Source organism: Hipposideros armiger, unplaced genomic scaffold, assembly GCF_001890085.2.
Source record: "Hipposideros armiger isolate ML-2016 unplaced genomic scaffold, ASM189008v1 scaffold_20, whole genome shotgun sequence".
Lineage (NCBI taxonomy): Eukaryota > Metazoa > Chordata > Mammalia > Chiroptera > Hipposideridae > Hipposideros > Hipposideros armiger.
Genome location: NW_017731370.1, coordinates 1,927,936 through 1,954,055, shown reverse-complemented (window position 1 = coordinate 1,954,055; position 26,120 = coordinate 1,927,936). Strand labels below are relative to the sequence as shown.

Genomic DNA, 26,120 nt, shown 5'->3' with positions numbered 1-26,120 from the left:
TGAGGTGTGGCTAAATAACATCCAAAGAATCATCTAATGTAGTTATAGGATGCAGTCCCTCTCTCCCCAATTATATAAACAGGAAGCTTGCAGCCGCTAGGAATGGGGAAAACAGATTGGATTTGCATTTGACATTTTTTTCCATTGCATAGGATGCCGGGGCTGAAGAAAAGTGATCAGCCAAAAGGCAGGCCACAGGAGAGCACAGGAAGGCAGGAATCTCCACAGCTGGATTGTGAGGCCCTGAATGTCACCCTTGGTAGCAGTGTACACCTTTAGCAGTTGCTAGATAAGAAATTCCCTACCAATAATTATTAACACAACTGGAAGAAAAAAGAGAGCATAGAAAAGCTGATAACCTCTCTTATATTTGGCTCTCAAAATGCAGCCAGAAATATAAACACTGAAGTAAAATATATGCTTGAGACCTAAGAATGAATCAATTTAGGATGCACACTCTCCCTAAAAACATGAGGTCAGATAGGCCTGGGTTCAAATTGTGACACCACCACTGATAAACTCTGCAAACTTGGCCGTGTGACTTAACCTCTGTACTTCGGTTCCTGATGCAAACGTTGAGGACAGTTATAGGGTTTACCTCATTGAGTGGCAGTGTCACTTAAATGACATAGTACACATAGCAAACCAACACCTGGCTACTATCATTATTGATATTTAATAAGCCTTTATCACCCTGTCAGAGGGCAATTCTATCTTCGGCCTTAGTTACACTTACTGTATAAGGGATTTACCCCAAATTTCCTTGTTTTGTTAGCTCTTTTTCTTAATGAATATGCCTCATCTCCTCAAGTCATGTGTAGTCTGTGAAAGACGGAGACCTCTTTTTCTTGGGCCTCTCTAGAGTGCTCAGTGCTGTGTCATGTACACAGTGGGTGTTTCATAGACATTTCCAGATTAATGCTATTTCAATATCCAGCTCTGACCTCATTCCCACTTTCTCCTTGTTACTGAGAGCTTGAGAATCAATGGAAATTTTAATTGAAAAGGCCCAGAGGTAGAAGGGAGTCGGGGCAGGGCCCATCAGAATTTCTGGGAAGAGCATGAATTTATGAATCAAATTAGCCTAGACTAGATTTATTCTACTCATAAGTTATATCCTTGAGCATAAATAAAGTAACTTCTATCTCAGAGGGTTATTATTAAAGTAAGTAATATGTGTTGGCACATAGGAGGGACTCAGCAAATGTTAAGTCTTTTCCTCCCTCTACGTTTTGATGACATCAATGAAATGTAAAACATGTATGTATTTTCCCTTCCCATACAGCTGCTGTTACTAGGTTTGGATTATTACCCACACAATTACCTTTGTGATACCTAATCCTTGTTCATGCATATAGGCCAGGTTGAACATGGCTTGTGCGCTGTGGTGTTTGTCGGCTGCAATGCTGTAATGTGTGGCTGCTGTTTGATAGTCTTTTTTAGTCCCGTAGCCATAGTAATGGAAATCTCCAATTTTTACTCTAGCAAATGCATTCCCTGAAAGAAATATTAGAAAGAGAAGAACCCAAATGATTCATGTATAGTTCTCAGTAACTCAACCTAATGACAATATTTAAAAACAAAAACAAAAAAACCTCTCAAAATTCTAGAATCAGTATTAAATATAATTTATGGAATACAAAATATAACACTTAGTGTAGCTGTCATCACTGTATAACTCCTATAGTACAAATATTCTTTTTTAAAGATTTTTATTGGGAAATTGGGGCAGGGAACAGTGTTGGGGAATCGGGGAAGAGGAACAGACAAGTTGCTGTTCTTTTGTTCTTCAGTCTAGTTGTGGAGGATGTTGCTTCACTGGCCCAAGCTGGCACCATCATTGCGCTCTTCCCGGGTGAGGCAGATCAGTCACCGGCCTCTGGACGGCCGCTCACGGCGGCTGCTGGCCGCTCACGCTGGCCGCTGGTTACACACGGTAGCCCATGGCAACCCACTGCAGCAGGGGCTGCAGCCTATGCCGTCACCAGCGACCCACAGCAGCCCAGCTCCAGGTTGAGCTGTTGTTCAGCATCTTAGCTGTAGAGGGCAGTGTCACTGGCCCTCATATGTGGGATCCGAACCGGGGCTCTCTGGCGTCCCAAGCCAGCTCTTAACCAACACGCCACTCAGCCGGCCAATTATTCTTAAAGAATAAAAATTATGAATTTTACTTTTTAAATTTATTTCTTGAAGGTAGTAGGTCAATTCTTGGGAAACTGGATCCCACACCCCTCCTATGCTCAGACTTCACTTTGGAAGCCCTACTCTCTGTCCTGCAACATCAGTTTCTCCCTCTTTTCTAAATCAATCCCATCAGCCACTCAAACACAGTTGATATCGTCTATAAAAAAAAAAAAAGAAAGAAAAAAAAAGAAAAACAAACCCTTTCTTTATTCCATGGTGTCTCCTAACTACTCCCCATTTCTCCCTTCACTTCACACTCAGCTTTTTCAAAAGTGTGTTCTACATTCACCATCTCCAAAGCTTCACCTCCCAAATATTCTTCAACCCACTCCAGCCTGGCTTCTGCTCCCCTCCCTCCATAAATCTGCTACTTTCAAGGTGGTCAGTAACTTCCATGCAGCCAAATCCATTGACCACTTCCCTATCCTTATGTCACTGGCCCTCTAGGCAGCACTGGAGTCTTTGGATCTATCTTGACATCAGTGACATTGCCTTATCTTGATTCCCCTCCTGCCGCATAGGCCTTTTCCTTTTCAAACTCTTGCCTGGCTTCTCCTGTACCCAGCTTCTAAATTTTAGAATATCAAGGGCTTGCTACTCAGTTTCTTTTTTCCGTTTCTTCTCTCCCTTATTTTCTCTTCTCTCTCCCCTCCCTATCCCCATCACCTCTGTTTTCTATCTCACCTCTTTCTCTAGGTAATCCTATCTAGTTCTGTAGCTATCTTTATGTTTACTATTCCTGAATTTATATCTATAGTCCTGTCTCTCCCCAAGCCCCAGACTCCTATAACTTCCTCATGGACTTCTCTACTTGGATCTCAAACTTAAAACATCCAATAGAGATTCCTAATATCCTGCTACCCCCTCCCCCAAACAAAATCATCAGTCTCTTCCCAATCTCAATGCCAGCACCACCATTGTTCAGGTCATAAATCTAGGATAATTATTCTTAATTGTTTCCCCTCACTTTCATCCTTGAATCCATCAGTAAGGCCTGTTGGTTCTATCTTTAAAAAACACCTGTTTCTTGCCATCTCTTCCACCATCTAGTCCAAGCCTGGAATACTATAGTGGCCTCTAAACTGGTCTTTGATCTTTTCAATCTATTCTCCACACAATAGCCAAGACGATCTTTTAAAAACATAAAATCAAAGCATGTTATTCCTCATGTTAAGTTCCCTAAGTGCTTCACTTTGCACTTGGAATAATATGCAGACTCCTTCCCTAAGCTACAAGTAGGACCTTATCTGTCTTCTGCCTCTCTGACTATCCTTCTCGCATGTCATGATATGCTCTAGCCTTCGCATTATTTCTTCAACACACCAATCTCATTCTCACCTCAAAATCCCTGCATTAAGACTTTTCAAGTCCCTCTGCCTGGCATGTTTGGAATTTCTATGACTCTTCATGTGGCTGGTTTCTCATCATTCAGGTCTCACTACAAATGTTATTTCCCTCCTAGAGGCCTTTGACTACCTTGTCTAAACCATCCCATCAGCCCTCCGCCCCGCCAGGAGTTATCTATCTCATTTCCGTGTTTTATATCCTTCACTATTATTTTATTTGTTTACTACTTTATTTTCTCTCTCTCTCATGAGGGCAAGAACTTTGAAGCTCTTGATCACTGACATACTCCCAGAAGTAGAATGGTGCTTGACAAGTACTTGATAAGTATTTAAAGAATGAATGGATAGACATGGTAGGGAACTTTTAAGAAAATGCTTTCCCAGATGTTAAGTATTTTAGAGTCTTCATTTCCAACAAACATGGATATATTCAGGAGTAGAAAAAAATTCATGTGACATTTTAAAATATGAGATTTGAGTCTTTTGAAGGTTATTTAGTGATGATCTCTAAGGATCTCTTTGGGGTCCATGTTTCCATTCATGAGGACAACGTTGATTGAAAAGATGAGGGAATGCTGATCTAGGACATTCATCTCAGCTGTGGCCAAACCCTCTAGCATAGTCTGGGCTTGCTTGGGAAAGGAGTAAGTACTCTGTGTGGTAATGCTCTGAGGTGTATCATTTAGGGCTATAGGACTCCTTCCAAATTCTATTTGGCCTAGTGCAATGCTTAAAATACTTTGGAATTGATTCCTTGGGTACTGAAGTTCTTTTAATCTTCTAGAATGCTCTATTAAAATATAATGCTATGATCTATCTTTAGCTCTGAGTAGAGGTAACATCATAAAACTCTTAAGCTGCCGAAGACATTAGTTATCAGGGCTTGCTTCCCAGGTGCATCAAAATGTGCAAGTAGGCAAGACCTTATAGAAATGGGCCTGGAGAGGCAAAAGGCCCCAGGAGACCTAGAGAGAAACCTACTCCACCTCTACTTTTGCACAAAGCTGCCTTCTTTGACCCCAAGATCCCTTCTGGGCCATAACCACAGAAGGACAGAATTTCTGAGTGTTTTCAAGATTAACAAGTAGTAAGCAGGACCCCTCAAGTCTCCGAGAATGGAAGGCAGTGAACAAGCAGGTTTTTCAGAGTATTCAACTTCACCCTAATTAGGGACCTAATTGGGGTATGTGGCAATCCTGACAGGCTCTGAGAGGGTCACCTGACAGTGGTTGGGATTTCCCCTTTAATTTCACAGTCTCAGGGTGTTGACTGAGCCCTGATGGTTCAGCTCTCTGACTGAGCCACTCAGCAACCACATCTTTAATATTAAAGTCCCTTTCTTTTCTTTTCTTTTTTAAGATTTTATTGGGGAATTGGGGGAGGGGAACAGCGCTGGGGAATTGGGGGAAGGGGAACAGACAAGTTGCTGTTGTTTTGTTCTTCAGTCTAGTTGTGGAGGACGTTGCTTCACTGGCCCAAGTTGGCACCATCACTGCGCTCTTCCCGGGAGAGGCAGATCAGTCGCGGGCCTCTGGACGGCCACTCACGGCGGCTGCTGGCCGCTCACGCTGGCTGCCGGCTACACATGGTAGCTTATGGCAACCCACTTCAGCAGGGGACTGCAGCCTACGCTGTCACCGGCGACCCACAGCAGCCCAGCTCCAGGTCGAGCTGTTGTTCAGCATCTTAGCTGTAGAGGGCAGGGTCACTGGCCCTCATATGTGGGATCCGAACCAGGGCCCTCTGGCATCCCAAGCCAGTTCTTAACCAACGCGCCACTCGGCCGACCCAAGTCCCCTTATTTTCAACAGCCCTTTTCCTTGGTGGAATTTCCTCACTATTTCCTGTCTTGGAAGAAGCCTGTATTTGTTGTAGTCGAGCTAATCTGCCAGAGCTAAGAGGTTGCTGGTGTTTCCCCACTCCAGACAAGTTCTTTATTGCATTTAGAAAACAAAGACTTTTCTTTTTTAGGGAAATTTGTCACTAAAATTGCATGATGGCTTGCTGCTGTGTTACCAGTTCAGCTGGATGTGCGAAGGCACCACTGTGGCTTTTTCCCCTGACTCATATTAGCATCTGCTGAGGATCATTTTTCATTCCATTCACTTCTTATAGAAGAGGGTGATTTGGCCTTAGCATGAGATGATTTTAAGAAACTTAATTGGAGGTAAAATTGCTCTCTTACTGCAAGAGAGTTCCTCACAAATTCAAATGCCAATTGTGACAGCTTTGCAGTATCTTTCTGCTCTTAGTAATATAATTTTAGGGAAAGAATACAATGATGCAAATGCCACCTGCCAAGGCTGTCCCATTAATGCTATCTTGTGTTCCTTATCACAAATGAGATCCTTATCACATGGGAACTCCAGGCAAGGGGAGAGGATCTTGCTAGTTAACTACAGGTTTTGTATTTTTTTTCCCTGATGCTAGCATGCTAATTGTTATAATAAAGATCTGAAGTTTGTGGTAATCATCAACGTGATATTTTAAAAGAGAAACAAGTCTTAGATCCATAAGTAATTTTACCTATAAACTCATTGAGACATCGGTCACATCTCTGATAAGTTAAAAAAAATAAAATAAAACTGAGCAAATGAGTGACTGAAGCCAGACCGAGAAAATTATTTTTTTGTTTTTGTTTTTTGTTTTTTGAGTAAAGCTGTCATGTTTCAAACAGCTGTCTGGTGCTATGGAGACAGAGCCACAGAAAAATCTGTATGGTTTGCTAAAATGGGGACCCTGAGAATAACAAAGAAAAGAAGTTCCTAGAAATGACCTCTAACCAAAGACTGACCCTAATACTAGCAGTTTGAAATACCACCTACTTTATATTCTGTACCTTTCTGCCTATGTGCCCAAGAACTCAGCTGGAGCAAATCAGATGAATAATAGCAGATGGGCACCAGGTCTGTGCACATTTTTATCTAAGTTCTATACCTTGAATGGCAGCTCGATTCCATAGGAGAAGTGCCATTGGATACATCTTCTCTTTTTCAATAATTTTAGCCTTTTCTTAAAAAAAAAAAGGGGGGAGACATTCCATTAGGAAGGCTTAAAATACCCCTATAGTAAAGTCATATATGCATATGTATGATTAGGGAATTGCAGAGAATTTTAACTTATCTTACTCGATTCCAAAATGAATGCTGAATTGCTTTGAGCTATTTCATATCCCATTTCTGCAAGTAGTGCATACTGAACAAGAGAAGAATCTATATCGCCATCCTTATAGGCAAAGTATGCTGTCAGGAATTTCTCAGCCCAGTGGCCTAGTTCACAAACACCTTTATAAAGCTGTATATGGGAAGAGAAATCAAACAGACTAGTTAACCAATATACTTCATTCCAGGTAAAAGATAAATGACATCAGCCTTCAACTCCTGCTGGCTGGTCTGGCAAGGGTTTCCAGTCTAACACATGGCTTTTGCAGATTATTTAGAGTTCAGAGTTAATACCTTTCATTGACACCAAGATTACAATTGTGTATTTTTTATTGTTGTTGTTGTCTTGAGCTGAAACTTCCTGAGGCTTATTTTATGTTTGTGTAATAAACTTTCCTGACTAGAAGGCTATTTGGCAGAACAAGGATGTATTGGCTTCTATTTATAAAAAAGGGCCTTTCTGGGCACTGCTGCTCTGCGAGGGCGACTTATAAGGCCCCAGCTGATGTGGAAAGGAGAGAATGAAGGGAAGACAGTGCCTGAGGGCGTAGGTGACATAACCATGAGGGAGCAGTGCAGAGTTCTGTGGGGACAAACGTCAACCTAGCTGAATAGCCCTTATGTAACCAAAAGAGGCTAGCCATACATAATTCATTAGGAAGTTGGCAAAGGAGCAAATCTAAAGATAGATTATTAGCTGGCAGCTTTTGAAATGAGTTTCAGAAAAGCCAGATTGCAACATGGAGGTATTTATATTGGTGCAGCGGATATTTAATAAATCAATGAAGGGCATTAAGTTCCTAAAAGCATTCCTTTGTAAAGTACATCGCTGGCTCAGGCTGAAAGAATGAGCTTTCTCAGTTGTCATCCAAGTCATCAAATACCTAAGGACCCTGCTTTTGGGGGAGAAGTGGACTACATTTTCTAGGCTCAACCTAGCCTTTCGTTTCTCAAATTGCAACCCCCAACCCCACGAGAAGTGCCAAATTGCCGTGGCGATTTGATTGAACGCTGAAGCAGAGCTCCTTAACTGAATTCCAAGGGAGCTCTGAACTTGATGAAAAGTCAAACGTAAGAGAGGAGGGATCATTTCTCTTCCTTCCTTTCCCAGTCTGAGTTACATCACTGCTTTTTTCCTCCCTGACAAATGTCAGTGTTCACATTGTCAACTGGAAGAAAAGAGATAATAGCTATAAAATCCAAGGCACCAACAATTTAAGGGCACTATCACCTCCTTTGTATGATAAGTGAAAAGTACTTTAAAAACATCTCATTATTTACCTCCACAGCAGTTCTGCATGATCTTAACACTCCTGTTCCTGTGGCGTACATCTCAGCCAGATAATAAATGGCAAGGGGCTGCCCACTCTGAGATGCCAAGTAAAAATATTTGAAGGCACGTTTATAATCCTTCCATACTCCAGAGCCAGCTGAAAATTAAAATTAGTTTGAACCAGGCTTTATTTATTTTGGTACATTATAACCTATGGATATAACGGTCCCTGCTATTTTAAATAGGATGGGAAAAGCCAACTCAAAGTCAAGCTGTTCTAGTTCCACGGTTTGGGAGGGGAAGTTGAGTTCGATTTTAAGTAAGAATATAGAAATCTTTGTTCTTGACCCATTCTGAAGAAGGACTGAAGAAGGACTGGATAGCCTCAATTAAACTAATGTTAATGAGAAGGAAACCAGATGGTGGTATCTAAGGAATGGAAGCCCCACCATGATGTGTCTCTCCATTTTTGTCATCCTTTTATACCAGGAGACCAGTACAGCTCATCCCAGCCATAACTATGGAGTTTGGAGCAGGCAAATACCACCTCCAGGAAGCCCTGCTCAGACTGAATTCATGCTTGGAGTGAGGAGAGGCATTGGGAGCTAGGCCGGAGAATCCCAGCAGCTGAGATTCTTGTCCTGGCTCTCCCATTACATCTTTTGGGAGTTGGGCACCTCCCGCCACTTCATTTACAAAAGGAGGGGCTTTCACTACTTGGCCCTTCAATTCCCCTCCAGCAGGAACATTTCATAGCCTTTAGAAGCAGTGCCATGTAGCGCCTAAGAAGAAAGGCTCTAGAGACAGATTACTTGGATTTGAACCCCAGCTTCACTGTGATCTTGGCCAAGATGCTTAACATCAATATGGCTCAGTTTGCTCATCTATAAACCGTGAGCTACTCCCTAGAAGTGTTGAGAGAACTAAATGAGTTAATATGTACAAAGACTAATAAACATTAGCTATTACTACTACTCTTATTCTAAAACTTAAGAAATCTGATAGATCCTGGGCCTGTGACTTGGAATGAACTGGAAGAATAAGGCCATCTTAGGCAACTCGCCAAGGCAGTGCAGAACAGGTCCTCGCCCTGGACTACTGTGGAAAATGCCAGCTGACTTTTTAGCCAGATCTGACCTCTTTTACGATGCAGTTTGCTGCCGCACTAGCTCCACCTCTGACAGGAAGGACTTAGTGCAGAGACTCAGTATGTTCCGATCTCTTGGTACTTGTCTTGGCCATGCCCTCTCCCAATCCCCAATGTGTAACAGAGATTATTACAAACCTTCTTGTCTTTCTGTTGCCTCCTACCCCAATCACTCTACCTTTGTCCTCAGAGGACAACTTTGTACCTCCTAGCTCACTGAGGGAAACCCTCACTTTGTCTTTCCTCACTTGCCTCCTTCCCCTGCCCCCCCAGATTTACCTATGCACCATCTTTCTTTTTCTGCCTCTGTCTTTGAGGATGAGAAATCCCTTCTCTCTATCAAGGATAATGAAGCCTTTATGTCCCTGGGCCCAGTCAGATTCTAATGCTACCCAACTTTTCCCAGAACCCTTTTTCTTCAATTATCTTGTCTCTCCCATGACACATTAACCACCTCATTGATTGGCCCTCTTTTCTCTGCCAAAAATTATCCTCATGTCTCTAACCATCTTAAAGACAACTCCCTCTTGGTTCTTGGTCACCCTTATGCTACCATTACATCTCTCTCCTTCCATTTAAAGGCAAAGCCCTTCAAGAATATTTTTACTCATCTACTTCCTCAACTTTCTATTCATACCTCAACGCACTGTAACTGGCTTCTGTACCAACCAGCCCAACGACCTCACTAACATCCTCAATATTGACAAGTCCCATGGATACTTGACCCTTTCTTACTCTTTTTTTTTTTAAATTGAGAACCAGGCTTCTCACTGCATTCAGAGGGGGTACTCATTCATTTACTCTTTCTTGAAAGTTCTATCTCTGGCTTCCATAAGATCACTTTTCCCCCCTACTCCTCTGACCATGCCTTTTCAGTTTTCTTGTGACCACTGTTTCTTTGCTCATCTCTTCAATAGGACACCCAGGACCACCAGATTTCTGACTAGGCTCACTGCTCCTCCCTCTCACACTCTCCTTTCCCTTTGCAACCTCAGCTATTCTTAACAAATGCCTACATGTTGGTGTTTGTCATCTCCCAAATGTTTCTCTCCAAGTGTGACCTTTCTTGTGAGTTTCATACTTGTTTCTGGGTATGTGCATTGGATATCACAGGTCACCTCAAACTTAACCTTTTGAAAGGTGAGCATCCTGACACTGCACCTCTTGCCTCCTTTCCCAACTGGTATCTTTTTCTTCAATCTTCTTCAAATTCCTCCCCAAATTGTTGCCTATATGTTCTCTCTAAACCACATATATCCCTCCTTTGATTTTTGTTTTAAAAGGAGCAGACTAAAAAATCATTTGTCATTCTGAGTAAAGCAGCCATATTTGTAGTACTTACAGTAGTACATGAGGCCTAACTGAAACTGTGCATTGGGCCATCCTTTCTCTGCAGCTTTCTGAAAGTATTTAAGTGCTTCAGCATAATTCTGCAAGATAATTGTACTCTTATTACTCAGAAATGTATGTACAACTCCATGGGACCATTTGCTTTCTCCTTTTTTTATTTTTTAAAGAGCATAGATAGTGCCATGTGATTTAGACTACTTAAAATAGTGTTATAAGTATTTTACATTTTATTTTATTATTAGATTATCTTAGGAAATAATTATCTCATTTTCACTGCAAATTATGTCTTTCCCTACACTGAAAGTAAGTTTTATTAGCTATTAGGGGAAGGTCCTCAAAGACAAAGGTTACACTAACAGGATAAATTTCTCTATCAAAGAAACGTCTTCAGGGGTTAGATAATTTCTAAGGTTACTATTACATTAGGTTATTATTCATTAAATAACAATTAACATTGTTATTCTTGTCACAAGCTTGTTCTATGTCTCTTTGACAAACATTCCAGTGGTTTATTTTATTCTCTATTATCAGATATGATAGGTTGGCAAACCAGGTAATGAAGACTAATTTCTTTAAATTAATCAGTGACCATGAATTTTACCCTATAAATTCCTAGAAAAGATAATGAAATTCTTCAACTTACCACAGGAACTCCTTTCCCATAAAAGTAAAGAAGACCGAGCCCATGAAGACCAATTGCATTGTCCTAGAACAGTTTTAAAAATTCATGTAAAGTCCCAGAAGAATTAATAATAAGGAAAATTACTGAAAAATAATTAAAAATACTTGAAATGCACCCAGTAGGCAGTTAATCAAGGCAGGTTAGTCAGGTAGTTGGCAAATTATTCTGACCCTCTCTAGTTTTTCCTTTCACACCTTCATAACTCCCTCTGACTAGAAAAAAGAACAAGGAAATTAAAGTCAAATCTTTCCTCTGTTTTTCCATTCAGCTTTTATTTAGTGCTCACGTTGTGTGTGACTCCATAAGAGACAGGGGGCAGATGAAGGAGGTAAATGTAAAAAGATGAATAAACCATGATCCCTACCTTAGAGAATTCACAGGTTAGTGGGCTCTGACTCACTAGGTAGGACCTCTTAAAGTAATGGTGTCAAATGTGGTAATTCCTATAGTAGAAACAGATCAAGAGTGCTGTGGGCACCTAGAAGGGGGACACTCAACTGCCTGGACGAGGCTAGGGACTGATGGGATTGAGTTGTGAGGAGTGGTGACATTTGAGCTGGGTCTTGAAGGATGTGCAGGAGTTTTCCAGAAGGGAGAAATCTATCTAGACACATGTTATATGTGCTTTGGTCAAAGGAGGTTGCCATAAATGGCCGAATAACATTTTGGAGACTCTGTGAATTTCAATCTAGCCATTATGGATGGTATTGTTGGGATCTGTTTCTTTATTCAAAGTTGACTGTTTATACTACCACCAATGCTTTCTTTTCCATTTAATGCTAAATTAATTACCATTTATTTTTCTGATTTGTATTCTGACTAGTCTAGGGAAGGGAGTATTTAGCACATTTAGCATTTAGCACATGTTCAAGCCTATTTGATGAGACAAGTAAACAGTTAACAGGAGTGGGCTTGTGAGCTTGTAGGATGGAATAGGCAAAGAGTTAACAAGAGAGAGCTTGTGGGCTAACAGGAATGAGCTAAACATTAATTGCTTGGCTCTGAGTTCCCTGGCCAACACTGCACCTACAAGCTGACAAGCTTTATGGATAGGAACAGAACAGTTCCCAATCACAACAGCAACCCCCTGCAAGCTGACATCAATCATAGTTGGGAACAGGATGGTTCCCAGGAGAAGACAATTGTAACAGCAGCCCCCATGCAAGCTGACAAGCACCCTACATCCTGCATGGAAAACTATAAAACCCCAGCACTCATTCTCATCAGTGCAGCTGTCCCCCATCGGACTCTGCCCTGGCTAAACTCCATTTGCCAGTATATTTCTTACCCCTCTGTTTCTGCAACTGTCTCCATCAGACTTCCCTGGCAAAACTTTTGTCAGTTCCAAACAGAATTCTCTCTCCCTTTTTGACCTTCAATAAACCTTTTCTTACTCTTGTAGAGTCTCGTAAATTCTTCTACATTCTGCGAGTGACCAGGGGTTAATTCTACGCCAAGACATATTAATCCCTGATGAAAACTGAACCTTGAAAGTAACCTCCCCACCAGAAAACTCACTTTTTCATCTCCCATCATGCATTTCACCCTCTAGTGACTGAGTAAGGAGCAATGTTTGGTTGCTTGGGTTTCATTAAGCAAATCTGTAGGTTTGTTTGATAGGTTTATAGTATTTCCTCAGGGGCTTAAGTTCTGATAGAAAACTCTGGATTTCTTTTTACTATCTAAATGTAGTTGTTGTGTATGGAGCCAGAGAACCCCTTAGTGATACAGCAAAAGCACATAGAGAAGGCATTGCTCAAAAATTTCTTTAAGACTCCAAAGTTTGGGCCTATGAATATCAAAGGGCCAGCTACTGTAAGAATTCTTATGGATGGTCAACCTGTATTTAAAGCAGTGGGTATATATATATGCTGCTTTCTTCCTTCTTGTCAGCTACATCTACCTGAGGTCCTAGAAGTATTGGGATAGTCTGGTCTAGGGGGTAGTAAGGCCTGGTGTGATGGATGTGATAAAGTCTGGTGAGTCTGTCTTCTAATTATCCTCATTTAGGTAATTGAGAAAAATGAACGGTAAGGGAAAAGAGAGGAGGGAAGAGTAAGAGAGAGAAGGAGAACATCAAAAGAGTGGGGACAAATTACTTTCCTTCTCTAAGAGAGTTCTAAGGTGACCAGGGGCCTTACAAATTGACAAAGCAATGGTTGTTCGTTTGTTTTTTTTAAAGATTTTATTGGGGAATTGGGGGGAAGAGAACAGTGTTGGGGAATTGGGGAAAGGGAACAGACAGGTACACAAATTGCTGTTTTGTTCTCCAGTCTAGTTGTGGAGGAGGTCGCTTCACTGGCCCATGTTGGTATGATCATTGTGCTCTTCCGGGGTGAGACAATTGGTTGCCGGTCATTGGTCGGCTGCTAACCGTGGCTCACAGCAGCTCTCTCTGGCAGCCAGCCACTCATGTAGCTCATGGCAGCCCACTGCAGCCTACGCCGTTGCCGGCGACTCACAGCAGCCTAGCTCCAGGTCGAGCTGTTGTTCATCATCTTAGCTGTAGAGGGCGCAGCGTCACTGGCCCTCATGTGGGATCCGAACTGCGGCCCTGCTGCTCAGAGCTGGTGCTCCCAAGCGAGCTCTTAACCAGCTGAGCCACTCGGCCGGCCCAGCAAGGGTTGTTTTTATTTGTTTGTTTTTTTTAAGTAGTAAAAGAAGAGTATGGGTGTGCAAAGAGTGGGAGATAGAAACCTTTTGATTTAGTAGTGGCCATAAGTGAGAAATCTAGTAAATTGTCCGTGTGATGATAAAAGAATGTATGGCTATATCCACCTGGTGCCACTCAGAGCAATTACCTTAAATACAGTGTCAGATTTCCTCTGTAAAGGAAGGTAGCTCAGGTTTAGAGCATGAGTAGCTCAGATCACTGCTGGTTCCACAGCCCTGAATTGCTTGGGATCTGAGGTAATTAACATACAAAATTCCTGGCATTATTCCTTTAGGCTGACAAATCAGCGTTATTTGCCAGATTATAAGAGATCTTCCTGTTGTATTACCCCACCTCTTCTTCAGTTGGCTCTCCTTTGTCATCCTAATCCAGTGGTACTCAGACAACTGTCTTGCTGAGCAACAATGTCATATAAATTACAACAGAGAGGAGCCCAGCACAGGCCTTCTCGGTAATTTACATCACAATAGCAACAGCATTGAAGTGCTAGTCATTTATAAAGAAGCTCATAAAGCAGTGTGTGGGTTTTTAAAAACAACAGTTGAAAATGTTCCTGACCTGAGCACTTCTTTACTGCTAGTGTTGCAGTATGACATGGTGACAATACAATGTTTCCTGTTGTGCAGGGATAGAAAGCTGATGAAGGCCATTCACCAGCACCAGGTTGATGAGTGCTGCTATTAGGATGCTCTTTATGTACTAAAGGGATTCAGAGAAGTCCACTAAGTTTGATCTGACAGATACCAACCAGCCTCACGGAACTGAGAAAACAAGGCAAACACTTCAATGGCAGGAGCCATGTTACACCGTTTCCTCACAGATACCATCCATTCTGCCTTTGATATGCTTTGAAGTTCCTTCTACCTAACTGTCCCCAGGATAATAGCAAAAGATAATAGCTGACACATAGCACTTACTATGCGCTGGGCAGTGTTTTAAGTATTTTACAAAAGGAGACACAGAAATGTTAACTCAATAAGTCCTGACAACAACAATATGAGGCAAATCTTCTTGTATTCCTATTTTATAGATGAGGAAATTGAGGCACAGAAAGGTTAACTAACTTGCCCGTAGCTACACAGCTAGTAGCAGGGCTGCCATGCAAACCAAATGTCTCCAGAGCCACTCTCTCCATCGTCTTGTCCTGACTGCCCCTCCGACAACTTTCTTCTTGGGCCATTGGGATTTCGGGCTTCGGGGTAAGATCAAATGGGACAAAGCTGGGCGCTTCTTGGTTGGTTTTGTCCCGAACTTACTGCATTGTTGATTGAGTTTTCCCTTCCTCTGTCTTCATCTCTTTTATTTCTTGTTTCCTGAGCTGGATGGCCTCATCTACTGTATGGGAGAGGACAAAGCTGAGCTTCTGTCTGACCTCTTGCTAGGACAGCACAAGTCACTGCATTTTCCACTGACCAAGGAGACCAGACATGTCTCCCCCTTTCTCAACCTTATATGTCATTGTTAGCAGTATTTTTCTCCAGGACAGAAAACTCCTCCCAGGCCTATTAGCCAGGCGTGGGGCTTTGGAGTCAACTCTTCAGCACCAGTCTACATGTAATAAAAGCCAAGTGTTTTTACATGTTTGCAGAAATGGCCTGAGTACATACCTTATTGGCTGCCATGGAAAAGTATTTGAAAGCGGTAGCATTATTTTGTGGTGCTGCATCATTACCCTCTAAATACATCTAGAAAAAACAAATGAACAGAGGATGTAAAAAAACTAAGGAATCTGAGGGTGATAAAAATGTTTTAGAACTACATAGAGGTGATGGTTGGACAACACTGTGAATGTAGTAAATGCCACTGAAATGAACACTTTTAAATGATTAATTTTATGTTGTGTGAATTTCACTTCAATGTTTTATAAAAGAGAAACTAAAGAAACAATCTACTACATATATTCTGGAATGACCTTGCCCAAGGACAAAAAAAGAGTCCTATTGGTGTTTTCTCGTGTTTCCTTACGTCTGAATTTGCTGTTTGTAGCACCTCTGGAAACAGATCGCTTGGCCCCATGGTTTTTATGAATGCAAACTGGCCACAGGGAGCCCAGGGCAGCACTTGGGGGAATGAGTGGTCTTTGAAGAAGAAAAAAAACATGCCTCTTTAGAGGAACCCTCCACAAAGCTGCTCAGCAGCCAGAGGGGCCTCCCATCAGAGGGAGCCCAAGGATGGACGTTGGTCAGCCTGGAGCTGGGTCTCATTCCTGGAGTGGAGGAAGGAGGCAATTCATTAGATTGAGGCCTGCACCAGTCTTCGATGCACAGCTGGCTCAGATCTGTTACATGCTAGGAGTAGGGGTCATGGGAGGGATTCTGAGCTATATCTAGTCAAGGAGCCCCAGGCCAGAAGCACTTTCAAGGCTGTTTTTGGTGTCCCAAATAAAGGATTCTGTTTTACGGGGCTTCTTCCTAAACTATCACCTCAGGAATACTACCCTTGGTGTGTAGCCAAAGGCCCCACTCAGCTGCTGCCATGAAAGAGGGCTGCAGCCCAGTTCTCCGCACTGGGTTCAATCAGCTGATGCCATTAATTTCTTAGGTCTTTAAGAAATGAAAATATCAATGAAGATGAAGAGCATGTACCTTTCCTATAAATGCCATGGCATTTGCACTCCCGGCCTTTGCTGCCTTTAAGAAGTAGTATAACGCTTTCTGGAGAGAAAAGGAACAGTGTTATTGACAGTCATGAACATATCCTGCTTTAAAATGGCTTTTTGAAGCAAACTGTGTTTCATTCAACATGCATTGAAAAAATATCTATGAAATGCCCTCATTTTTCAAGACACTATTCCAAGTGCTGTTTAAACTCTCAACCAAAGAGTAGGACATATATAGAGGGTGCCAAAAAAATGTATGCACATTTTAAGAAAGGAAAAAATTGTATTCAAATTGTAGTACAATGAATGACACTAGCATTCATTTGATTAATGCCATCTTTTGAGCAAACGTCATACTACACATTGCTACCATAATTCAATTCAGCTTCGAAAAGTAATACATAGATAACATCTCTTAAAATATGTACATTGCTAAAATTGAAAGACAACAACTTGTCTGTCCCCCTTCCCCAATTTCCCAATAAAATATTTTTTTTTAAAAATGTGTACATTGTTTTGGCACCCCCGGTATATATCTTACATAAATAATTTTAGAATGTGAGGACGTCTCACATTTGGAAAGACTTGATGGGCATATAGCTTTGTTGAGGAAAGATGAATCCCAGCTATTGACCTAAACAGTCCATTATTTTGAAAAAGTATGCCTCTATGTTGATACTATGCACTTATTTTATAAGACAGTTTGTACAATTGGCAGAATTGGATATGCAGCATCCTAGCGTTTATAAGGTAGCGTGAATAAGACGGGACACACCTGGCTGCCTGCTGAGACCAGGTCTTTCTGCAGAGCTGAACATCAGGCCAATTCTTTCTAAATCATATTGAAGGGGGTTGGCAAAGCCTCTGATTCTAGGTCATAACATTAAATGAAATGCTCAGTCTAGAACGCATAAGGGATGACCTGTCCCTTGCTGCCTCATTCCCTAAGCCTCATCCTGATCTTCCAGAAGTCCTCCTCAGAGACCACATGGAGTAATAAAAGAAATCGACCCCAGGAATGAGAAATGAAGACACTCTCCAAAGTGTCTTATTAGGACGCAACTCTTCTGCTCTTGAAAAACCCTTGACTCGGTTGATATGCAAGGGCCTGCTCCTTCCCAAAGACGAGAGAATGTTTAAGGAAGAAATGTGGGTAGTTCTTTTATATGTAAATTTGCTCTAGAAATATTGCCAACTTATTTGACAACTACAAGTTTGTTAGTAAAGTCGGTCTGCCTTATGGACATAAAGTAAATACAAATGCCATCAGGGCAGGACATCATCACATCATGCATCCATTCATCCATCCATCTCCTCTGTTCTTCATTTATCCTTTCAAAAATTTTATTGAAACTTGCTGTATAATGGTATTATAGTATGCTAGGCAATATAGATGATTCAGAGATGAACAAAAAACACTATTCCCACATTTGCTCCCTAACAATACTGCTGAGAAGAAAGAAATACATGTAAATAGCAATAAGACAATAGGTGATAGGTGGGAGAAAAGGAACCCAAAAAGAATTAGAGGAGTGTAGAATAACAGAAGTTGTAACCAGTTTTGTGATAAGTATTTTACAAGATTTTTCATACCTATTCTACACAACGACACTGTAAAAGGTATTATTAATACCTGAGCCTGTTTAGTGACTCTCAAGAGTCATGTAGCTCGTACTGGAGTCCCACAGCAGCCTGAATCCAATTCCCATGTACTTGGCATTCTGCTTTCTCCATTAAAGAAGGAGGGCTTAAATAATAAAGGCCTCACAAAAGATGGAAAGGATTCACCAGTGCAGAAGCCATCATAGGCTGGGGGCATAACGTGAGCAAAGAATGGAGATGGGAATGTCCAAGGTGAGTCCAGGAAATACTAATCATGTCAGCATGGCTACAATAGAATATCCAAAAACTAAGACTTGCAAAAATATGATGGGGCCATATTATAAACAGTCTTGAATACCAGGCTAAGGACTTTTATTTTATTTGGTAGAAAATAGAAGCTACTGGAGATTTATGGGCATGAAGGAATCTTGAAATAAGTGCTGTCTAAAATGTCTGGAATAATGTGTCAACTGGATAGGAGAAAGTTGTAGTAATGTATGATTTATCAATCATTGATCGGTAAATGAATCAAATGTATGATTTACCAATTATATTAATCAGAGTACATTAATATAAAAAAAGTATTTCTTATGAATGTCTCTATTGAGCCAAGACCCAAATATACCCCTAGGTTACTATAATTTATGCAAGTCACAGTATCGCCAGGCCTTGGTTTCCTCATTCATGTCCTGTGTGTGCTCTCAGGACACCTGTCCTTCCCTATTATAGTATGCATCCATTGATTTAATTGTCTGCTTAATTGTTTGTCTCCCCCAATGTTGAATCATTTGTATTCAGCACAGTGTATATTGTATGTTAGGTACTCAGGAAATATTTCTGGAATGAATGAATAAGTGAGTGAATGAAAGGATAAATTTATAAATCTCTAAAACAATGGGACTGAATTTTAATGTTTATGGTCTCTTCCAGCTCTAGTATTATAATTTAATGAAACCATTTTCAAAGTCTAATTTCAGAATTTGGCTCTCAAATACGACAGGAGTTCTAGAAAAAAAGTTTCACTCTTGGAAACTAGATTTGAACTGTTAAAAGAGAATAATCTATTCCCCAGAAGCGAATAAGAATCCTGGAGTCCCCATCCTTCAATGTAATGATCCTATAATGACTAAAGGAATTGAGACTATCTGTAATTCCCTCTTCCATACCCCTCCACTCTCATGGCTTACTTGGCATTTCTGTTCTCTTTCTTTCTACTTAAATTAACCTGCCCTTAATGCTATTGCTTCAATACTTTATTAAACACTATGTGAAAGTACCATGCAAGTTTTTTTTTTGATGGATATGCATGAGTCAACCTGAGTTCTTGCTCAAAGAGTTAAGATGGCGTATCCATCCATTCATCCATGCATCTATTCATCTGCTATGGTCTGCATATTTGTGACCCCCCCCCTCAAATTCATATATTGAAAACCTAATGCCCAAGACTATGGCATTAGGAGGTAGGGCCTTTAAAGGTGATTGGCAGAGCCCTCATGAATGGAATTAATGCCTATATAAACGAGGCCCCAGAGAGCCAGCTCACCTCTTCTGCTAGTAAGGATACAATGAGAAGTCTGCAAACTGGAAGAGGGTCCTCACCCAACCACGCTGGCACCCTAATCTCAGACTTCCAGCCACCAGAACTGTGAGAAATGCTATTGTTTATAACCCACCCAGTCTATGGTATTTCTGATATAGCACCTCAAACAGACTAAGACACCATCCATCCACCTAGCCATCTATACTTCAAATATTTACTGAGCACCTACCATCATATTTTACTGATTCTAAGATATACATTTCTCCCTTTTAATCAAGACATTTCTTACCATTGATGGCACTGAATAATTTATATTGACAGTGTTCTTTCTTTCTCAGTTGAACATAAAATAATGTATCTTATAATTGATGGTATCTTTGATAAGATGAAATATACAGTATGTCTCAGGTATTATGCTAAATGAAGTTTTATTATTTGAATGCATATCTCTTTTAAAAAAAATGAGCATGATTTTTTTGTTGGTTCTAAGAAAATCCCCGTTTTAATCAGTTTGTAACATTTCCTCTAGAATGAAATGCCAAGAAAATGTATTATTCTAAAAACATTTATGAACACTTCTTTTATCCTAGGCTGTATAAGTCACAATGAAAAGGGATGATATTCTTTTTAACGGTGGCAGGGTAGATAAAGCAGTCACCCTTATATATTTTATAGTATTATCCCTCTGCTAGGTTTAATTATGCTTCATCAACTTTAATAATATGCACCAAAACACCCAGCTTTTCTAATCCAATTCATTCTGACCCTGTATATATTTAGAAATGCAAATGCATTAGAATATATGTGTAGAAATTAAAGATAATGTAGTCAAGAATTGCATAGACAATACTTTTCAATAATTAAGAATTCTGTGGGAGGAAAAGGAGGTGAAAACATGCCTGAGGTGACAACTCAAGAAAGATTAATTCAATCAGTAGTGAGAAGAAAACAAATGCAAGCTAGTTGTTTTCCAGGTATTTCGATATTTAATTTGCTGGGCAGTAAACTGGGTATCACTTACATTTATAAAAAGTCTTACATTAATAATCTTCTTTGTTGAACTGAAGTATTAGCAAACGGGCTCAAGTGGTGGTTCCCAGGCTTAGGAGCAACATATAATGCTTAGGATGCTATTCATTCATTCATTCATTCAATAAGTACTTACTAATAATCTAATATGCAACAGGTACTAATCTGAGTATAAGATACATAGTAGTGAGCAAAACAGACAAGACCTTACATTCCATGTGGGGAGACAGGCAGTAAACAAATCAAGATCAATATAGTTTACAGAGTGATATGTGCTAGAGCAGGGGTCAGCAAACTGCGGCTCGCAAGCCACATGAGGCTCTTTGGGTACATACATGTGGCTCTGAAGTAAAATTGAAAATGAAAATAAAGCTATCATAGTTTCATTTATAAAATATTTAAAGGATGCTATTCATATAATGGTGATTTCATTTGTTTTATGGCTCTTAAATAATTTTTAAATTGTTGTGACGGACAGGATTGGCTCTTTTGTCTCAAAAGCTTGCTGACCAGTGGGCTAGAGGAAAATAAACACAACGTGATAGGATAAGTGATGGAAGGTAGAGTTGATCAACAAAATCTTCTCTGAGGAGGTAAGACTTGAAAGATGAAAAGTTAGCCATGGGAAGCACTGCAGTAACAGCCTTTCAGAAATTGGATTTATTCTTTTATCTTCTCTCTCCCTTTGCATTTCCCATGTCATTCCAGGTTGATTCTGTTGCAACTAAGTTTGTTGCAAAAATGACTACAATACTTTACAGTACTTCCTATTAAAAAAAGAAGTCCTTTCTCCTGCCCCTTCAATGCTGGCTGGCCTTGTGACTTTCTTTGGCCAAAAAAAAGTAGCAGAAGTGATTTGTGAGTTCTGATCATAGGCTTTGATGGACTTCTGCTCTTGTTTCTGAGAACCTTAGAACAAAAGCAGTTTGACCGTCTTGTGAAAGCTTGGGCCAATTGGCTGAAGGATGAGAGCATATGGGGAGACCCAGTTATTCTAGCTATCACAGATGAGGTCATCATAAACAAGCAAGCCCTAGCCAATTCTCTAGCTACCTATAGATGCATGAGCAAGCCCAGCCAACATGAGTTGAGCCTGGCCCAGACCAGAATTACTCTGCTGAGTCCAACCAAAACTGCTGACCTGCCAAAATCATGAATTAAATCAATGGTGTTGTTTTAAGCCACCTAAGTTTGGGAGGGGTTTGTGATGCAGCCTAAGCTAACTGATACATAAGTCCATCATTCTTGAGCTCTGAGGCCTTGATTGGAGCTGCCCCATTCAAGTTCCATTTTATTAGGCTAAGGAAAGCAGCAAGGACTGGCCTGTGCTTGCCCCAGAATGTGCCTAAACCATGGTGATGGTTCTGGAATTAAACCAGCCTTTTTTGAGATGTCTGGATGGGAAGCATGTGGCCCAACCCACTATCAAAAAGTTAGAGCTGAAGCAACCCGAGAGATTGTGATATTCCTTCTTATTGTTTTATAAATAAGGAAACTAGATTTTCAAGGGCATATTATTTTGCCCAGGTTAAAAGGAAGTAAGGTTTAATAGAAAGAGCACAGGCTTTGAATGCTCAAACCCTGAGTTCAAATTCTACTTCCTAACAAGCTGTGAGACTTGAAGTAATTTACTTCATCTCTCCAGCCTCAGCTTTCATCTCTAAAATAGAGGTGATAAACCCCTGTGAATGAGCTCACAGGAGGGGCCTGATTGGTCCCAACTGCCTGCTCTTGCCATTCCAGCACCAGAATCTCTCATTGACAGCCTTGGGACATTTCATCGTCACCTAGAGGCAGCTCCAGCTCCGATCTGGTGTTCGTGATGGCTGGAGCTGACCAGAAGTGCCTAGCTTTGTGGGGTTTTATGTACTCTACAAAGATTGGTGGGTAACCCCTGTAGCTGAGGTTTGAGTACCTTCACAGTCAAATTTCATGTTTATGGAAAATGGAGAAATCTTCCCAGTTATGCATCCTATGGTTAACATAAGAAACACATTGCAGGCTGAAATCTGACATTGGAATAGTATTGTGAATCCAGAACTGTCCATCTAAGGATCTAAAACCTTGGCTAATGATGAGGATAATAAAATCTGGAAAGCTTCAATTGAGCTATCTTGGGATGCATATACTTATTATTATTATTTTAAAAAAGATTTTATTGGGGAATTGGGGGAAGGGAACAGCGCTGGGGAATCAGGGGAAGGGAACAGCGCTGGGGAATCAGGGGAAGGGGAACAGACAATTTGCTGTCCTTTTGTTCTTCAGTCTAGCTGTGGACGACGTCGCTTCACTGGCCCATGTTGGTATTATCATTGCGCTCTTCCTGGGAGAGGCAGATCAGTCGCCAGCCTCTGGACGGCCGCTCATGGCGGCTGCTGGCCACTCACACTAGCTGCCGACTACACATGGTAGCTTATGGCAGCCCACTGCAACAGGGGACTGCAGCCTATGCTGTCACCGGCGACCCATAGCAGCCCAGCTGCAGGTCAAGTTGTTGTTCAGCATCTGAGCCGCAGAGGGCAGTGTCACTGGCCCTCATATGTGGGATCCAAACTGGGACCCTCTGGCATCCCAAGCCAGCTCTTAACCAACACGCCACTCGACCGGCCCCTGCATATACTTATTTTTATTGCTTCTTACTTTTGCCACATTTTATGAAATTAACTTTGACATTTACCTAATATATACTGTATCTCATATAAAACAAGCTATAGTACTAAAGACACAGTCATAAATTAACAATGTAAGTGAAATGGAAAGTAATAACAAATCACTCTGTTATGTAACCACCTTATAAAATAATTATTCCTATTGCTTAGCCTTTGGGACCATGTTAAAATAGAGTATGCGTCCCTTTCAGACAATGAGCACACAGCTCCTATAAAATGACACGGTCTAGAAAATCATCTTTAAAAAAGAATTCTACCTACTTTCCCAGATCTGTGGGGATCTAGGGCCTTGAAACCATAGTCAGGATCTAGACAAGACCTTATCCTGGGACTCTATTATCTTACTAAGGAGTATCCTGTGTAGTTCAAGTTTTTTTGTTCTTTCTCCACTAAATTTGAATTGTTAATTAATCTTCTAACCTCAACCGCATAAGGTAAGGTTAGGCAAAATGATTGAAAGGAGCTTTGTAAATTTATCAAGATGATTAATAATACTTCTAATTATATTGAAAATAGTATGTCCCCTGATTTAGCCAAATGGGCTGAGGCTGGTCCTCAGGTTCTTTTTTTTTTTTTTTTAAGCTGAGCCATCCTGCCACCGGTTTGCAGCTCAGCGGCTACTCAGCTCGGGCCGGCAATCGAACTGCTGTTGCTCAGAGCTCAAACTCTTGAGTGAGCTCTTAACCAACTGAGCCACTTGGCTGGCCCTATTTTTTTTAATTTTTAATTTTTTTTTAATTGGAGGAGGGAAACAGTGTTGGGGAATTGGGGAAGGGGACCAGCCAAATTGTTGTTCTTCAATCTTAGTTGTGCAGGGCGCCAGTTGCCATCTGGCTGCCTGTTGGCAGCTTGTGGCCTCTAAGCTCAAGGTGTTGTGTTCAATCTTAGTTGTGAGTGAGCATAGCCATGTGGGAGTCAAACCAGCACCCTTGTTGTTAAGAGCGCATGGTCTATCCACTGAGTCATCTGGGCGGCAGCTCAGTGCAAGGTGCCGAGTTCAGTCTTTGTTGCTTGTGGGTGGGCATAGCCATCATCTCGAACAGGCAGTCTTGTTGTTAGGAGCATGTGCTCTCACCAGCTGAGCCATCCTGCCACTGTTGGCAGCTCAGCGGTAGCTCACTCAGCTCAGGCGCAGCATCACTGGCCCATGTGGGAATCAAACCGGTGACCCTGTTGATCAGAGCTTGCACTCTTATGCTAACTCTTAACCAACTAAGCCATTCAGCCAGCCTAGTCCTCAGGTTCCTAAGCAGGAAACTCTCAGGTGGACTTTTTTTGGGGAATGGGCAAGTCCAAGGCTGGCAGGCGGGCATATCTTCCTCACCTTATCCCATTCCAAAAGTGTGTTTGGGTGGGACGAGGCTGGGTTCAGGGGGAGCATGGAAACACACTTGCCCCAACTGTTCCTTCAGAAGCCTCTACCCCTTTGTACCTGGAGGCAGGTAGGAAAAGTGCTCCCTCTAGTGAACTTTGTTTTTCCTCAAAAGGTGGGAAACGGATCTGACTAAGGAAGCAGCGGTGGGCTTTCCCAAGCAACTCTTCCACACCCTGTTCCCTTTTTACCAGTCCACCACCCTTCCTCACCACTATCCTCTCCACCCCACATGGCAGAATCTCAAGATTGACTTACGGAGTAATCCTGATCCAGACCTTTCCTCCCAATTAGATGTAATTGTCCAAGAGATACCTAGGAACAATGATTGAGAATTATTTTAACAGTAGTATTAATTTAAATAAAGAAAAGAAAATATTTTACCTGGTGATTTTACTATAGTATGTTGATCCAGTTTGATGTAGTTGGCATGTCTTAAAAAAGAAGCAGGGAAACATTGCAGACTTTATCTTTTATTGGCTAATCAGTTGATGCTGAGCATAAGGCTTCTTCAGTGAGTGGCCTGCTGGTGCACAGCAGGCACATAAACCTAGTGGCCTTAACTCTTGGCTCTGAAAGGTCACATAAATGCAATCCCATTTCCATTCCCAAAGACAGAACACTTCTGGACCCTGGTAAGACTTCATTCATATTAAGACCAACTTTGGATGGTGCTTTTTTGCTATAATTCAAATCTAGGTTTGTAAAAAATGAATTTTTTAGGAGTAAGTGTTTAAAAAAATGGCCATTACTATGGCAACTGGCTGTTTCATAGGCCACAGGAACTGTAAGCAACAGGGGATGGTAAAAGGAGTAGAACAAAGAGGAGAGGGTGTCTCTTCCTTTTCCCATTTAGGATGGGGCATTGTTAACCCCTTAAGGTCTCAGAGAGGACCAAGCCCCTTGTAATTTGTATGTTCTTAAAAGTCAAGCTTGTCTTTATACATTACTTGTATTTGAACATCTCCTCTTTCTGCCAAAAATTTATAGTATTGGTATATGTCCCAATCCAGGATCTCACTGTTAGAACTTAGGTTTTCAGGTCTCTCAGTTAGTCTCACTTTTTCCACTGGAATACCTTCACTTTTTTCCAATTTGTCAGCAACTGTGAATAGAAACAAGCCAGAGAATAGCCAGAGTACACAAAGGTTGCAACAAATAAAAGTCAACTTAGAGAAAGGACTGTTAAGCCTATTCTCCTTAAATTATGCAGAGATCTGGTCTATTAACAGAAAGGAAATATCCTGAGGTGATAGAAATGTGCTGATTTTTGTTTACTTAGTTTTGAGAAAAGTGCAAGAAACCTTTGCCACCCATTAAAGTATTGTAGTAACATAGATCAGTCAGACCCTACTGAAGATCTTGGCTAAGCAGGTTCAAGAAGAGAAGACAGATTTTACAAATTTTAGGAGTAGATGGCTGACCCCTTCTGCCACTGACTTTTTCTGATACTGAAACTACAATATAAGAGCAATAAATGCTTCTTTTTTTT

At 41.1% G+C, this 26,120-nt stretch overlaps 1 protein-coding gene across 1 annotated transcript in view; it reads right to left on the bottom strand.

The window, feature by feature from the left end:
- The window catches only part of SEL1L2 (SEL1L2 adaptor subunit of SYVN1 ubiquitin ligase), a 141,298-nt gene that overhangs the window by 5,496 nt on the left and 109,682 nt on the right, over positions 1 to 26,120 (bottom strand). The window contains exons 9-16 of the mRNA XM_019635252.1: positions 25,579 to 25,733; positions 24,887 to 24,943; positions 16,403 to 16,471; positions 15,425 to 15,502; positions 11,105 to 11,167; positions 10,454 to 10,541; positions 7,973 to 8,121; positions 6,468 to 6,542 (exon numbers count right to left, since the gene is read on the bottom strand). Of these exons, the coding sequence (XP_019490797.1) occupies positions 6,468 to 6,542; positions 7,973 to 8,121; positions 10,454 to 10,541; positions 11,105 to 11,167; positions 15,425 to 15,502; positions 16,403 to 16,471; positions 24,887 to 24,943; positions 25,579 to 25,733 (734 nt within the window). The remainder of the gene's footprint in view (positions 1 to 6,467; positions 6,543 to 7,972; positions 8,122 to 10,453; positions 10,542 to 11,104; positions 11,168 to 15,424; positions 15,503 to 16,402; positions 16,472 to 24,886; positions 24,944 to 25,578; positions 25,734 to 26,120) is intronic.